This window comes from Oenanthe melanoleuca, chromosome 1A (assembly GCF_029582105.1).
Source record: "Oenanthe melanoleuca isolate GR-GAL-2019-014 chromosome 1A, OMel1.0, whole genome shotgun sequence".
NCBI lineage: Eukaryota > Metazoa > Chordata > Aves > Passeriformes > Muscicapidae > Oenanthe > Oenanthe melanoleuca.
The window spans coordinates 53,848,657-53,866,697 of record NC_079334.1 but is presented as its reverse complement, the minus strand read 5'-3'; the positions used below and the strand labels follow the sequence as shown (position 1 = coordinate 53,866,697).

The 18,041-nt window shown below is 34.3% G+C and overlaps 1 protein-coding gene across 4 annotated transcripts in view; it reads left to right on the top strand.

Annotated features, from left to right (window-relative positions):
* Positions 1 to 18,041, top strand: part of TAFA5 (TAFA chemokine like family member 5) — a 386,710-nt gene that overhangs the window by 205,142 nt on the left and 163,527 nt on the right. For all 4 annotated transcript variants that reach the window (XM_056514272.1, XM_056514263.1, XM_056514282.1 and 1 more), the window contains one exon: positions 13,786 to 13,935. In XM_056514272.1, coding sequence (XP_056370247.1) covers positions 13,786 to 13,935 — 150 coding nt within the window. The remainder of the gene's footprint in view (positions 1 to 13,785; positions 13,936 to 18,041) is intronic.

Sequence of the window (18,041 nt, the reverse complement as noted above, 5' to 3'; positions counted from 1 at the left end):
AAGGAATATGACTGCACATTTGTTAAATAAATTGCAAAATGCAGAACATGGTTTGAGTTGTAGATTTCCAGCAAGTGCACTGAAGAATTCATTAAAAAATACAGCAGCATTATTCTAGTGTGAATTATATGCTGCTCTGTAGGTTTCTATTTTTGGTTACCACAAGATGGCAAAGCAGTGAGCACACAAATGCAAGGACGAATGAGTTTCATAATAATGCGTTCTGCATTCACACTTTATGCACATCAAGAGAGAATCCAAGCACAGCAGGGGTGACAATCACTCCAACAGTCTTTTGAAATCAAAGCACTTCCTCAAGAATGTCTTTCCAGTGCTAATTACACTCTTCTATTGTGGTTCTTGTATTGTGCAAAGTAAAATGTTTACAGTCATAGGATACAGCCTCATCACTGGAAAAATGGAAGGTAAAATTAATCAGATTGTTAAATAGATTTGTTTTATTTTATGTTTTACTGGTTCTACTTTGTGTTTAGGGCTTAAATATCAAAATCTGTTTCCTTTGTCACTAAGGGACTTTGGCAATGGTTCTAATTTTTCACCAACTCCAAGAAAGTCTCTTTACTTGAGAGTTGTTGCAATGTGGAAAGGATTGGTTGCCTAGACAGCTTAAGCTCTTTTTTACTGTGTTTTTTTTTTTTTTTTACCCAGTTGCATACTGATCATGCAGTAAATATTATCAGTGAATTTTCTAATATGAGGGAGGCAAAAAAAATGGCTTATCCCAGGACACGATAGGGTGAGATGTGTGTCAGTGTTTGTGTGTATTTTATCTATGTAAGAATGTATATACAATCTCAGTAACCACTATTAAACTTCCTCTGTGTAGGAAATGATTCAACATACCAGTTATGTAAGGTTTAAAAGAGAGGAGAAAGAGTGTCTAGGTTTTATAACATTTGCCAGAAAATGCATAAGTTTATGTGAAAGGTTAAGCAACCAATCCAGTCTTGACTTTTGATCTTGTCTTAACTGCTAGGCTTGGTGAAAAAGCCAGTTAGTAGGAAATGGAAAAGGGAACCATTAAATGCTGTTTTCCATGGCATTCTGGAAAAGCTGACTGCCCACAGGTGGCCCCTTTACTGGGTTAAGAACTGTCTGGATGGCTGGTCCCAGAGTGGTGGTGAATGGCATTGCTTCCTATTGGCATCTTATCACCAGTGGTGTCCCCCAGGGATCAGTGTTGGGCTCTGTTCAATAACTTTATTAATGATCTGGATGATGGGATCAAGTGTAAATTCACAGATGACACCAAGCTGGGTAAAAGTATCTATTTGCTGGGGGGTGATTCTACAGAGGGACTTGGACAGGCTAAAACTGTACATCTCTCAACTTTTGGAGAATGAAATATACTGCTACAATTTCTAGGTATTCACAATTCATATTCTGCATTATACATACAGATACTACATATATATGGTATTTATGTCATTGATACATGTAGTTCTGTATTCTCTTAAGAAATTTAGCTTTGTCAGAAATAGATGATTTGTATACCTTACTCTCATTAAGTCTTTGGATCTATTACTGTGTTTGCTTCTCCAACAGTGACCAGTTTCATTTGACTGAAGATACCAGAAAGCAGGTATTAAATGTAATAACTTTGGAATAAACTTATATCAACAGGGAAGTTGTGTTATGGAAAATTGAAACTAATATCAGAAATTGGGAAGCAGTAGAAAATAGAAACTGTCTACTTGAAATTGGTAGAATAGATGTGGTGTGTGTAACATGTTTTAAAGACTGAAATGTCAACAGCTATACAAATAGAAATATAGATACTGTGTGTACTGTGTGCACTCATTTATACCTACAGTGTACACTAGTGTCTTCTGGACCATTATGTTAATTACTTACTCATAGAGTGATTTAGGTTGGAATGGGTCCCTGGAAGTTATGTAGTACACAAAAAAAAAAAAAAAAAAAAAAAAAAAAAAAAAAAAAAAAAAAAAAATAGAGTTGTCATACAGTGCACAGCCAAGTGCAAGACTGAACAAGTGTGCCTCTGGTTCTACATATAGCTCTACCTCCTGAGCTTGGGGCACCTTTGTTCCAAGCTGCTACCACGGCTTGTGATACATACAAAGCGAATGGTTCTTAAAAAAGAGCTTTCAGCTGGCTTAAGAATACATTTGACATATTTTCTTGGTTAGAATGACAGTTATTTAAGATGCAACACAAATTTGCTAATGGAACAGTGCTGGGAGACTTTTATGCCACTGATTTTATTTTATTTTTGTTGTCCATGTAGTTAGTGGTAAAACTTCCATTGATTTTATTGGGAATGGGATCAGTCATTGTGAAAAGATTCATGTTGTACTGAAAATGTGCTACCATTTTCACTTAAGACTAGGGAAGGGTTGTAGTTCTTTAATTCACTAGGTTTTAGCAGATTGGAAGAACTGAATTTTGATTAATATCACATCCTTATGGCTTCAGCTCTGGGCTACTGTGAGTTTGATGGTGGTGTAGTTTCACTGCAAACAGTGTTCTATACTCCTGTTAACAAGAGCAAAATGATTTACTAGCACAGAAAATATATGACAACATCAGAAACTGAATCCTAGTCTTTTGATTGCCATACCTGTTTAGAACCAAGACCATATAGTCATTATTTAATACATTCCTTAAGTTCAATGATAAAAACACAGTCACTGCTTCCTGTCTATAAATAGGCTCATGTTTCTCTTGCAATGTGCTTGTGAAGTTCTATTTATTACAAAATTACTGTGTCCCTCTGCTGTTGTCCACCCCATATCAAGCCAAAATATCCATGTTTATTCATCAACATGCACACAGATAATGTGATGCATGGTTACAGCTGTGATTAGTCATTCAGTTCACTACACTTACTTGCCCCTTAGGAAATACATACTTGTGTTGGCCTATTTTCTGTAGAGGTAGCCTGCCCAGTCTTTGATCTGAATGATTGGATTTGTCTTAGTGTCATAATCACTCTCCCTTTAGCCGTTTCTGTATAAATTCTGATTACCTATATCTAATTAAAATAAATTTATTTTGTTTGAACCTAATACATTTTGGATTTGAGGCATTTAGACAAAAGGTTATATGGCCTTTCAGGAACCCTTTTTTAATGAAATATTTATTGCTAGCTTTTCTGTTCTGGTTCCTATCAGCTTATCCTTAGTTTTCATTGAGGTTTCTATATTGCCATAGGGAAAATTAAAATAAGAAGGGCAGTCTGTAAGTGATCAACATGACCATATATATCTCATATATGTACATTAGTTGCTTGATATCATTCAAGTTTTATTACATCTGGTGAGTGCAAACATTGATTCAATAAATCTTGCTTTACTGCTGTCTTACTCATCCCTGTGGGACCATTCTACCCTCTGTGAGTTTTATACTTTTTCCTGCTTATATACCATTACCACAGGAGCACAGTATCAGTATCACTGATCTAAACATCTGAAATATATTCACCAATGGGAAGTCAGAAAATGTTAATGCTTCTCCATGATGTTAACAGTTTTCTTTCAGCTTTTCTTTCCCCTGTTTGAGGAGCAGCCTTTAGTTACACTCTGTGCTCTTTATCTTTGCAGCTTTCTTTTTGTCCTGCTCCAGAAAATTCTGCTTGGTGCCACTCCAGTGTGACCCATGGAGCTGATCCAATCTCACATCTTAGCTTTTTCAATCAGAGTCTTAGCTGATGAAAGATGGAATATAGCTTATAATGGTTTCTGATGCACTTAATCCCAAATTTAAGAGAAAAATCTAGTGTCATCCACCAGACACAGTCAGAACACTTAAACATCATCTACAGTCAGCATTGTGGCATTAAAGTTCCAGCAGGTAGATGAGAGCAAACAATGCAAAGTTTCTGTAGCCACCACCAGACTCAGGCCTGACTTTTTTTTTTGTCTTTGCATTCCCTTAGAAATAAGTGGGAATTCTCACACAGGTAGTTTCTGCTTTGAAGTTTTTCTCTGGGTTGGACTAAAAGTTGTATATTGTAAAGTAAAGACACTGACTTTACTGATACCATTGACTATGTTATGATAATGAACAGGCTTAGTGATTCACTCTGTGTTATTAGTATAACAGTCTTGTGTGAGGAACTGTGGCAAATTGCTTATATCTTATGGCAAATATGAGAAGCAATGCCTTCTGCATAATCTTCAACACACCCTTATATGAATATCTTTGCATATATGTGTGTTAGTTTATTAAATTACATATTTTTTTGTTTAGAAAACATAACTGCAGTGTATTCTACATCTTAGAAAACATATTTCATGATATTTCATACACCAGGAGTAATAGAAAATTTAATTCATCAAAATATTGAGCAAAATGGTGTCAGACATAATTTTTGTTCATTTTTATTAAGGACCTTGAACTAAGGAAGTATTATTTATTAGACTTTCATTGGGAAATTGATGGCATAATTTAACTTTTTATTAGCTAGTAAAACTGATAAGCAGTACATAAAAAGATGGACCATGTTATAGAGGGAATAATAATAATAATAAAAAAGGTTCATTTAAGGTTTTTTAAAAGGTCATCAGTGTATAAAGTCTTTTTGACATTGCTTTCTATGATATGACCACATATCATGCCACATAATTTTTGCTTCTGTTGATAGATTTGTTTGTTTTATTTTGCAGCCAATAAGTCCAGCAGAAAAAGAATTCATGCAGTTAAAATGTTTTCAGGTTTTCAGTAACTTAAGATTAATTCTACATGTAGTGTGAACATACATGATGTTCTGTAAGCAAAAGACCTCTATATGTTGTAGAGTTGAAATAATGGAGTTGTGAGTGTGCAATGGTTGAACACTTGTGTGAATGGAAGGTGTTGTTCCTGATAAATGGGACACAGGAGGAGATATTGTGTATGTCTCTAATCTTAAGCCCTTTACTGATTGGTAAAGGTGGGTGGGATGACAGTCGTCCTCATTCACTGCTCTCTCTTTGGGTAGCCTTGGATACATGAGCAACTTAAAAACTCTTTTTCTGACACCCTCCTCTGAGTTGTGCAGAAGAGAATCTTATCCCATAAATGGTTATCTTCTTGGAGGGCTAGAAATAAGGATATAAAAATCGTGGATTTTATCCATGAAAACTTTTCATTTCAGCATGCACCTGTTTCATAAGTCATTTTGAGCAAAACAGATAAAAATGGAAAATGCAGCAGTGAAGCTGGCCCAGATAGAAAATCACTCCTCCAAGTCTGCAGAACATCTGAGAATAATAGCCAGCATACTCATGCTTCTCTGTCACACTTGTATAAAACCCTGTTCCCAGACAAACCTTTAAAATGAAAGGCATCACTCAAACTAATCAGTTAAGGAGCCTGGCAAGTTCACTTCTGGTTGGTGCTGAAGTTTGGTGTTAGTCTAACAGAAATGATCTGTTTCTTTTGCATGCTACACCTTTTTAACTCTTCCCTTGGTGCTGTACCTGCAGTAGTGGGGCTTGTGTGCTGCATGTATGCTCAGCATAGCACCTGCATCAGGGACTTCCCTGCACCCTGCTGCCAGCCTGGAGGGGAGGAACTGCTTGTGGCAGCAGTGATGGAAGTCAGAGCAAAGCAAGAAGAAACATCAGACACAGCAGGTGCTACCTTTCTGTTCTGGTCCTGATGATGTGCTTGATTTGAGCACTCATGCTAGCATCCAGATTTGTTGAACACATGCACCATAAAGTTCCTTTATGATCACTGCAGACACACTGCAAGAGATGCAAATTCTGCCTGTTGGAGCTTTTGGGCTTGAGGATCCTTTGCTCACAATTCTCAGCATGAGACTGATTTGGATTCATCCATAAAACTTCTAATTAATGTCATACATTTTTAGTGGGACTGTTTCTTCTCAGGTATAGTAAGACATTCAAAATTGTTGAAATTGTTTCCTTCTTGGATATGGATGCTTATACTGTTCTCTCTCAGAGCAGGTTCTTGTTTTTTTTCTCCGGGTGTTTACTTTTTCTGTGCTACTAAGATAAGTTGATATTTCCCTGTGGTTATGTGTGAGCTGTTGTACCTATATCTTCTCAGCAAGTGCAGCATAACCAGGTCTTGAGAGACTTTATTTTAAATGGAGAATGTTTATGGACTTTTTCTGTAAACAAAAAAGATGGCAAAATAATTGCCATAGCTACTAGAGCATTTGTCTGCTATCTAGTGACTTCAGGGTAAGCCTGCCATCTAGATTACCAAAAAAACCAACTGCATTACAGTGCCATTACTAGAAAGAAAATGTTTCAGGGTTATTTTTGTCATAGTATTTTGCAAAAAGGAAGAGTAGTGTTACAGGCAGTAGTGAAAATAAACAGCCTTTTTTTAAAGAAATCATTTGGACCTACTAACAGGACAGTAGGTTATTTAGTGTGATCATATTTATCTTGACAATAACAGAATATTTTCATAATTTGAATGTTTTGTTCATACATAGGTATGAGTGAGCATATGGCATGTTAACAAGGCTGGATAGTGTTAGGTAGTTGTTGTCTTCAGCTGCCTGCTTTGGCCTTCAGGTTCTGAAACCTGCAACAAGCACAGAATAATGACACTGTTCTTTTTGCATAGGCTATAGCTTAGTTCCTGGTGGGTGGCAATTACACTCTGGGGTTATTTTTTCTGCAGTGTAAGGACTGAGACAAAAAAACAAAATTTCATTATGATGGTTCTTTCCTACATGACCCTTACTGGACCAAATTTTACCCAAAACCTGCTGTTGAGCCGAGAATCTTGCAGTGCATATCTTGATACCAGGAGGATGGCTACTTGCATGATGACTTTTTAAAGGCTGCTCATTTGTAAGTAGTTTCCAAGTCCTAGAATAGCAATCAGGTAATCCTGGGATGATGGTTTGATAGTACAAAGGAAAGCCTGAGAAGTTGAAAACAGCGTTTGCCTAGGTGGCTACATTATATCTACTTCTGATGTATGACTTTATCTGCATGTTCTTTCAAACTGATTTCATGCTCCCTGCAGTGACATATTTTGCTAACACAACAGACTTGTTCCTTCCCGACATACAGCTTCTGGCTCCAACAAATGTCAGTAGCTTTTTAGACAAACCTGTGCTTTTTATTCCTGTCTTTCTCAAGAGGAATATCAGCATCCCTCAAATAACATTTTTCCCCTATGGCTATTCTGTTTGTTTTATAAACAGGCTAGGTTTATTTTACATGTAGAGGCTGGTAAAGGCATAGAAGGCACTTTTTTTCCTTACTTGTTCTTTTTTCCATATTCTTTTTAATTTTAGGTTTTTTTTTTTTTTTTTTTTTACATATTTCAATATTTTTTAGGAAAGTAATAGAATAACAGCCACTGTTATAACTGAATTCCTGCAGTTATTTCCTTTCTGAAACCAATCGAGGCCTCCAGAAGCAATTAACTAAACCTTTGGAGCTGCAGGTGGAGCTGAGATTTGCAGTTAACACTGACTAACACAGAGGCAGAAATTACTTAAAGAAAATGGACTCAAACACCTTGTGATTTCTACCCAGTATGAATTAAGTTTTAAATTAATATAGGGAAAAAAATTAGTTAGAATTAGGTTCCTATGTAAAAATTACTTGTTTCCACATTTATTCATTAGCCTTGATTTTTTGAGGTTTTTCTACTCTGGAATTCCCCTTTGTGTACCAATTCTGATTGAGAATTCTATTTGGAATCTGAAATCTTGCAGTTTGTTTTTATTGAACTTTGGTTTTGCATTTATTTTTCTTTCTCTTGTGTTTTTAATAGCTAGATGTGGGGGAAATTATTCTTAATTATACAACAAAGCATTAAGCAGTTACATGCAATAGCAGTATCAGGTGCAATAAGTTCGGGCATTACTCTTATCTGGGAAAAAATGAAATCTCAAAATGGGCCCTGATGTGTCTTGAATCTCCACAGACTTGATTTTCTTTCCTCTGCAACTACTTAGAAGACTGGGATCTATCTTAATTAAAATTTACTGCTTATTTCAGAATGGAAGAGATGAAAACTATTTTGCTTTCCTCCTAATGTCTGTGCTGTTTATGTGCTTGAGATGGCTAAGTCGTAGTCTGAAAATTGCAGTAAGATTAGTAATTACTAGAGGGACATAATATACTGTTTCGTTGCAGAGGAACTCTGAAAAAATATTTCAACTAAATATTTAAAGGAGAAGGCATGAATCATATTTATTCATAAATTTTAGCTAATTAAGTTAAACAGTGATTTTTTTTTTTTTCCTCATAAAATGGGCACTCAAGCCATACCTTTTAAGACACATATTATTTTTTAAAGAATAAAAATTTAGAATCACTTCTTTTAAGATTGAGAAGCTATAAAGGTCACATTGTAATGTTAAGTGTCATCAAATATACCTCTGAACCTGTAATGAAGTAATGTAAGCAAACCTCTGGAAAAACTGTACTGCTTTTTACTCTGCTGGGCACCTGTGGGTTACACCAATAGATTAGGATTATCGAAATTAGTTTTTGTTTCAGTAATGTAAGTCCTGTCTTCTACTGATAACACAATTATACCCTCAAGAAGAACTGGAAAAGACTTTTAAACAAGTGTAACTCTACTATCATGAAGAATTGTTTTGTGTATTCCTGTTACTTAAACAAGCACAAAATTTGTTTCAATAAAACGATGTAAGGTCCAAAATGATATATGAAACATCTTGGAAACAAATGTTTTTAATGTCATTGACTTTAAAAAGAGAAAAAGGAAAAATAATGTATATCCTTGAACATATTCTGTTGAAAAATTGAAATACCTTTGTATCACATAAATTAACAATTGAAATGATGCTCTTATTTGATAGTTATTCTTAAAGTGCAATTAATTTGAAAAACTTTTCCCCATACTAGCTGAGCCAATTCTGCTCTGTTACTTTATTTTAAATACTTTTTTATTTTTCATAAGCTTTGTGGAAGCTGTTATTCTTATTTAATGCTGGCTGGATTTCCACAGATTTTAATATTGCAGCTTAAACATGAGTGTGGTTCTTTGAGGGAAACTTTACAATACAATACAATTCCTTACAATAATTCCCCTCATTATGAACTCAAAAAGAAAAGGTAGTTGGACTGTCTGGAATTGGATCATGTTCAGTGTAAGAGGTCTTCTTTCAGGACATTTTCTTTGAGGAAGGGTATAGGACAAAAAATTGAGTTCTGCTTAAACATAATGCTTTTTATATTTTAAATGTAATGGTTTTAAAATATTTGTTACTCAGGTTAATGTCAATCTGCAGATAATGAGTGACACTAAGTACTTCAGTTCCCTGTTATTTCAGTAAGAATTGTTGATCCTCAGCTCTGCTCAGGAGTTGGCATGGCTCTGTTGTCAGAAAGATTTCAGAATTATAATAAAAAACTACTGCATGTACTCCTATGATCTGATTTTGAAACAACTCCTGCATTGTGTTCACTGACAAAAGCATATCTGAATCTAGCCAAGAATTTTAATACCATCTAACTTAATGCATTTTGAACTAAAAGAGCTTGTGTTGCTAGGCATCAAATTGGTGATGCATGGAAAAATTGTTCACTGAAACTATAATATAAGCCTGCACGTACAAATCACAAGTAGGTTTTCTGGACGAGCATGAAATCTAAATCCCTGGAAAAATTTATATATTTAGATCAAGACTTACTTTCATTGTACCCACACATTCCATTAGTTCCTAATTTGATTTTATTTCTTTAAATGAATTTTAGGTAATGCCTTCAGCTTTGCAAAAAGCATAAATTAAAAAAAAAAATCTGTAACTTGGTTGCTGTAGTTAATGTGGATTATTTAGGTTTTTTTTCCTGTTCGAGAACAGAAATATTTTTAGCCACAGAAAGTTAAATTATTATTCCAAGTACCCTCCATGTAATAGAAATATCTCTACTATTTAAGGCTTTACCTATTGCAGAAAATAAAGATTTTTAAAAATCTTTGTTCTTCCATCAATGACATATGGTTGGCAGAAGAGTCTTAGTAAGAAACATGAAAAATGCCATTTGCTTTTAAGCTTTTCAATAAAAAATTATTTTATTTCAAGAATGAAAGAATTAAAGATCTTCTAAAAATGGGCTCTTTTTACCTTGAGATATTTCCTGTACATTTGCTAAATACATGTACCTATACTCATGATTCCTACACACTTCCATTAAAGTCTCAGAAGAGCAGTTTGAGGACTGATCACAAATGGACTTCATTTGGAAAAAAAATAAAAGAAGTGCTGTATACAGCAGTCCTGTTTTATTTAAAATTTTAGCAGTTGTGCATTTTTTAAATTTTTGTTTACTTTGACTTGCATTTTTAATTCAGAATCCTGTATTTTTCTTTTTCTGAATTAATTTCACATAGAAGAATTTGTATTTGTGGTAGGAGAGAGGTGGGGAGAGATCAACTGGCATTTTAAGAGTGCAGTACTACATTATAAAAGAACATTAAAGAACTGAAACTTTTCTCTGTTTAATAATCAGATGGTGATAACACAACATCAGTAAATTGCCAGTGAGGTCTTAATTATTGGATTAAAATTATAAAATAAATGTTAAAAATATTTACATGTATATATATAAAATCACAGTAGCTACAAAAAATATCTGCTAATTAACTTGGAAAGCTCCAGTTTTATGGCACTTCCGAAAAAATTTTCATGCTTGGTTCATAAAATAGAAAAATCCAAAATTTTCTTGGTCAGAAACTTTTAGACAAGGCTAGAATGACTCTATTCTTTAATAGTGTTTGTCTTTTTTTTTCCACCAAGATTGTTTTGTTTAGGTTGGAGGGTGGTGAATTGCTTTGTGTCATCCAAGTCCATAAAGAAAATATAATGGAAATGTGGAGCCTTTATGGCTGTTCATGGACTGTGGCTCCTAATCTCTCACCTGGAAAAGCTCAAGTGCAACTCCACCATTGCTGCCTTGAGATTTCTCCTCTGGGTTTAGGAGTGGAGCATGTTCAGAGGCTCACCAATGAACAGCCTTTTCTCATTAACATCTCTGAAAGAGGTCACTGTGCTAACTTCCCTGAGAATGAAAGCTATCCCAATTTTAGCAATTCAGTACTTGCAAGAAGCATATTCATTTTGTTCCATTACTTTGTACCTTATGTTTCTGGATTAAATTGTTAAAAAGCCAAAGTAGCGTACGTCATCTAAGTGAGGTACTCCTGTAGACTTACCCCCTACCTAATGAAAGACAGAGGACAAGTTTTACACCAGGATGACTCTCTCTGGAGATGGCCTTCCATAACCTTAACTAGTATTTTTCATGCTTTACAGCCATCTAAAGCCAAGTAAGAGTGAATATACTGTTCTGCTGCAGTGCTCGATATGCTTGCAGTCTTTGCAGCACAATCAGGAGAAAATATTTATGTCATAGATGTGAGAGCTCCTGTAGCTCTACAATAACTTACAATTTTTTCTGATATAGAAAAAAGCAAACAACAGACAAAGTATCTGTGTATAGCAATTACTCTTGTGTAGGTATCCTAGTTTTCAAAATTCATAAAGAAATTAAGGTCACTATGTCTGGAAGAAATTGTCATTTCTGAAAACCTAAGCAGAACTAAAATTGTACAGGTCCAAAAGCAGAAAATACCATTAGATGTTCTTATTGATACTCCTTGCTTGCAGCTGCCTTCACAAATTACCTTGATACAGAGCTTCGTTGTTTTTATTCCCTGAGTATAGTCATTATTTGCCTTCACTGTTCTGTAAATCCGATTCCTTTCCTCTGAAATTAGAGTTTATATAATTATTTGCCTAGAGTGTATGATTTATCATAGCTTTTAATGAAAGAAATAATAGCATAAAGACTCATGGATAGTGGAAAGTATGGAAACCCTTACACTTGCATGTGTCATGCTTCCACTTTTTTGTGGCCTGAGGCATCAGGATCTAAATTCACCTTTGATTATCTTTTTTTTTTTCGTATGGCCAACCAAGACAGCTATATTCCATAGGAGCAACACATTCCTACAACCCAGAATGAAATGTATTTAGTACCAGGGCAAAAAAAAAAAAAAAAGGATTTTGTTTTCTCTTTTTTTTTCAGTTCAACATGTTTGAGTGTAGCTGGATCTCCCTTGTCTTTTTCTTGAAAATTACATGCCACTATCTTTCTTGCTAAACCTTTGCATTCTAATCCAGTATTTTTGAATGAACTAAGAAAAAAGCAGCACATAATAGAGTCCTCTAATCAATATGTTTATCCTAAGATATTTTTATTAAGAGACTTGGTGGAAAAGAGTAGAAACACAGGACTGACCATAGCTCCTAAGTCTAGTTCCCAGTATTCATTAAGCACTGTGGTGATAATATTCATTGTTGTGAATATAATGTATGCATTTAGAAGTGCCTAATGTATATTATTTTCATATGTCATGTATTTCCATTAGTTTTTAGTACCTTGTTCCATACTCATCCTTGACATCTTCATTTTTTGCCATTTTATAATCCACTGCAGTGTAAGAGTCACAGAAACATGAAATTTACTTTCCTTAGCAGTGAACAAGATACAATGCTGGTGACAGTCTACAGTATTTTACTGTTCCATGCAGCAAGCATCTTAACTGCTTCTGAGCAGAATAGACTTTTACCCAATTTACTTGGGTAAACTTGTATTCTGAATGAAAAAATAAAGGGGCATAGAAAAATAGGATTGTACCTTTGACTTAAAGGCCAGGTTGGTTTGGTATATTTTTTTTTAGTTTTGATGTTATATAATTTTTGCTTTTTTTCTCTTTTTATTTTAACAGCTTAAAATTATTTACTGTGAATATTATTTAAACTGGGTTTTTTTTCCAAAAACAATATTGAATTTTTCCTTTTTTTTAAAATAGAAACATGGAGAGCTTGTGATTTGCAAATTGTGTTGCACATGTTTACTACTGCACTATAAACCCCAGAAACTGTATGAGAGAGTGGTAGTTGGAATTTTTTTTCAGTCTTTCTACCCATTGAAATTCAATAATGTATATTTCCTGACTGTGAAAGGTAGTATTTTGGTATATTGATAACTTACTATTGGTTATACCAGAGGAAGTGCAGTGATTTAAATATATAACATTAGCTTCAAACTAATCTTCTTCATAAAATATTTTTTTTAACTTTTTGGTTTGCTTCTCATGGCATAGTCCAAATTCAGAATTAGGTGGTGTGTATTTAGGAAAAGTTGCCTATATTGGAGAAGTCAATAAAAAATAAGTAATTACTGAGCTAAGAGTGTGGTGCCATTTAAATCATTTGACAGTTACATAGTAAATTTAGTAAAAGAAAAAAAAAAAAGAAAATAGCAGCTATATCAAACATGAGTATGGAAGGGAATTAATTACCTTTCAGTTTAGATGAAGCAAGAGCCAAAGGACTGACAGTTTGGCAAATGTGGGCGTGCTTTGAAAGGCTTTTTTCTTCAAAAGCTACACACAAAGCAGTTAAGACTTTACTGTGTTCATGGAAATTCGGGGAAGTTTTTATTTGCCATATACTTTATAATTTCTTTTCTGAAAATATGCCGAGGGCAGATAATTTAAATTTCATTGCCATAAAAGATTGTTCCTTTACTTAGCCAACATAAGTAAAAGTAACCTGTGAAACCTCATCTCTCTGTCTTTTATGGAACAATAATCATTTTCTGACAGAACCAGTTTGCAGGGTTTTCATATGCCCACCAAAAAGAAAAATTGTATGTGCTCTCAGTTTTATTCTATCCATCAGCTGGCTGCCCATTTGTTTGTGACTTAGGGCCGTGGCTGTGTAATAGATTGCCTGTGGTGCATTCAGTGACTCTGGTACCTGTTGCTGGTTTTTTCCAGGTCAGCTGGCTGCAGGTACATGTGAGATTGTTACTTTGGACAGAGACAGCAGCCAGCCCCGAAGGACTATAGCCCGACAAACAGCTCGCTGTGCATGTAAAAAAGGACAGATTGCCGGCACAACAAGAGCAAGGCCAGCGTGTGTGGATGGTAAGAAGCAAAAACCTACTCAATCAGTTTCTGCCAATAAAAGAGTGGTGTCTCATAAAAAAACAAACAAAAAAACTCTATAGAAAAAAATTGTTATGTTTTCCCAGCTGACATTGGCAATAGCATTGAAATTCACCTAAAGGGTAATACTGACTAATAGTGTAGATATTTCAATTGCATTTTTTCTTTGGAAAATTCAGTTTGGTTTTAACTTGATGTGCAGTTGAATGTTAAAGGTGTGGTACTGTTACATTCTGCATGCGATTCCAGAATCAGCAGTGAAATGGCATTCTTTTTTCCCCTACTTTTAATTCCATAAAAATGCAGCAAGCAAGCCTCAAAGGTCTTATGCCACTGGGAGGCTAATGTGACTGCTGCTGTGTGATATTTAATGCTGTTGAAGAAAGCACTGATGCTAAAATTGGAATACAGTACCTGAATGTACATCACATGTCCAGTATTTCTTCTCTCTTTAAAATGATATTCTGTATGATTCACTGCAGATGCACTGATAGCATGTAGCTGGAAAACTGCTCACATACAGGGAGGTATGGAAATATTTCACTTTGAAATAATTTTTTGAGATAAATGAAATTTCCTGTTACATTTACAGTGGAAGAGTCTTCAAGAGAGGTCTGCCTTGCAAGGCTTTTAGCAAGCACTAATATTAAAAATTAAATTGGAGACATATAGAAAATAATGGTGCCAAATTATATGTTTTGATCTAGTCTCCATTAACAAAAGTTTAAAAAAAAAAGATGCTTGTGTTTAGAACTATAATAAATTAACGGATTAGCTTTGAATACTGGCTGGCTTAAGTCCTCAGATAAAAAATATTGTGGTGAACACTACTGTTGCCTCAGAATTTGGTTGTACCAATGATTATCAAAGAAGACAGCTCAAAAGGAGATTTCAGAGCCAACCCACAAAGATAAATATAGAACATCATGCAAGTTCTATTTTTGCATTTTTCTTTCACTGTTTTTAGTACTCTGTAATATAGTTTCTTAACTGTCTCTTTCATAATATAATACTATATCCAGTAGTTCTCCTTTCATGTTTTATTGTAAGACCATAAGATATAATTGCTTAAGAAAGGAATGATTTTATTGAGTCATTTATAGTCACAACTTCAGGAAAAAGCTTACTACCAATTAAAATATTCAACATATGTTTCCAATTTTAAAACAACAAAGTTCTAAGCAAGAAAAAATAATTTTTGCACCAGCTAATGGGAGCAAAATATAATTTTTCCTCAGTCAGTTTTGGCCTATGGTTAGATTGATTTGCTGTAACTTGGGTGTCCAAAGGTAGCTGCTAGTAACTCCACTTTTTCTTTATACCCAATAAGGAGCCAAAGGCACCTTCTCAGAGTAATTTATCTCAACTGTCTAAGATAAGTCAGATGTATCACTCTCTGTTGCACACTGTTTGTCTGCCTTGCCTTGATACACCTGTGAGTGTCTTAAGATGAAACTCAGCTGGAATGTGCATGTCACCAAGATGACATGAATGCACCTCATCCTTCACTTACTGCATTAGCTTGTTTTCAAAATATGGAAGCTTTGAGTTAATTTGATATCAGCTCATCAGTTGAAAATAAAGCTTCCTTTTAACATGTGTGCCTAAATACCATAATTTTTTTTATTTTTTTTTTTTAAGTCTGACAAGGAGCCACGTGGAAAAGATGCAGGATAATGGGTACAAGTTTCTCCTGGGGATATTCCAATTAAGACACAAAATGAAAATTTTTCAAAACGAGAAAAATCAGCTTTTGGAACATCCCAGGGTACTGGTGGATTCCCCAGTATTTTTACACTTAAGATTCAGTTGGTCAGGGTGCTTTGTCTAGACATTTTTGCCTAAAAAGGTTGGACCAGATAATCCTTGAGGTTCCCTTCCAACCTGATATTCTTTGATTCTCTGACATATTAAGGTACAATAACATGGTTCTTAATTATTTTATGAAAAGTTTATAATTAGGATGTTAAGCCCTTTGCTAAGAGTAACTACAAGATATGTAGGACATGCTACTTTATTTTCCTGAGCGCTGTTGGGGATGTTTTATAATCAGAGCACTAAAAGGTTAGTCATACCTAGAACTATATATCAAGTTTCCAGACTAAAATGAAGACAAAAATCAAACATTTGATCTATAGGTTTTTGTCATGAATGAAAAAAAAAAAAAAATTAAAAAAAAAAAATAACATAGCATCAACACAATCATATAAGAAAGAATAAACAAGCACTTTATCTTGTCTCTAACCTGCTTGCAAGTAAATCTGGCAGATAAATTGGCCTCTGACTGACAAGTATCCCTCTGTGGATCTACCAGGTTCATATTTTAAAGAATGAACACCCAATTCTTACATATTTTTATACACATCTCTAGAATAATGTTTTTTCTCAAACACAACTTCCTAATCTTGTATTCTGAACATGACATGAACACTACATAACATTATGTAGGAAAAAGCTGGGTTTTTTTCTCCAATATTGTCAAAAACTGCTGGTTTAGGAATGTAACAACCAAACATAATTGCTGGCTTGCTTTTTTTTTTTTTTTTTTTTTTTTTTACAATAAAGAATCCCATTTTTCATACAAACAAATAAATCTTTTTTTTTTCTTTATATTGATTTATATTTTCTTTATGTAGTTGATGTAAGTTAAGTATATAACTGCTATTTGACTTTTCAGTTTTGCCATATAAAAGTCTCAAAAATTTATTTTCATTTTATTCTTTTATATAGTCTTGATTTTAAACAGATTATTTTTAAAGTGAAGGTAGACCCTAGACCTTTAATGCAAAATCATATGTGAAGGAAGCAGGCATAGTAAGTGTGACCTGCTAACCCAATAGTGAGAAAATACTAGCTAACAATTTTGTTGCATCTTCTGGCAAGAGAGTGGACTTCAGTATCAAAGCTGGTAATTTTTACAGCCTTAAAATGCATTGTGTTGTACCTGGCTACCATTTGTACAAGGTTCAGTGGAGAGAAGTACCTTAGAATATATTCAGTTGTGTAGTACATTTCTTGGAGCTTTGAAATCAAGTGTCAATTCTTGCAGCAAAGGGAGTAGGCCATTTTAGGGCTCTTATACCTTACTAATATTGGGTGAGATTGTACTTGTCAACATAACTTTTAGAGCAAGTCCTGAGTTGATTATCAAAATCCACTCTGCTTTCCAGTTCTGTATTACCAAAGGTCTTTTCCAAGTAAGGAAACACAGTGAATGCCAGATGGATAAACTTGGAATTCTTACAAATGGAAATACAGAGTTTAGAACTTGGTCTGAGCAGTACAAGGAAAACAGAGATTTTCTTGAAACATTTCCATGTGTTGGAGAGGGTTGATTTAATTTGTATTTTTTTCTAGCAGTCTTTAACTATGGCAGATTGCTAATGTATTCTGAAAAAATGGCATCAGTATTCACCCTGATTTAAAGCTTGATTTAGCATTGATTGCTTCATTTCTACACCCACAGAGTCATAATGTATATTTGGTATGTTTGGTTATGGTGTAATTTTTATTCATGAATGTAGGGTTTGTGGTATTATGATAGTGGTTTGCCTGCGCTTCTCATTATATTATTTTTATTTGCAACTGGTGTTCCCTAGTCCCATTTTTGAGATCAAATTCCATAGCAATGACCTCAGTTGCATTAGTTTGATAAGAAATTTTATTTCAACATAGCATCTGGTTTATCACCAGTGTAATTTCCCTGTGTGTCAGTTAAGCTTCATCAGTTTTTAAGCTGGAACCAGTGAGAGATTGGAAGATAGCAATTATTCTTTGGTTTTGTACAGTACCTTTGCTAATTTAAATTTGTTTTAAAGAAAGTGAGGAAAAGTCTTTGAAAAAAGTTTCTGTACAGATGCACCTATGATTTGTGTTCTTTCACAAGAATTGTATCAATCTGAAAATGAGATTTGTAATGCCAAAGCCTTTCTTAGAATACAAGGATAATATCCTAAGAAATATGCAAAGAACTTTTAAATGTTTGATAATTCCTGTACTTATGTCCAATATACATTTATTGGTAAAAAAATAAACTGCAGCTTTGTTCAGAAAAGAGAAACAGTCGATGAGAGGAAAAGCGGCAT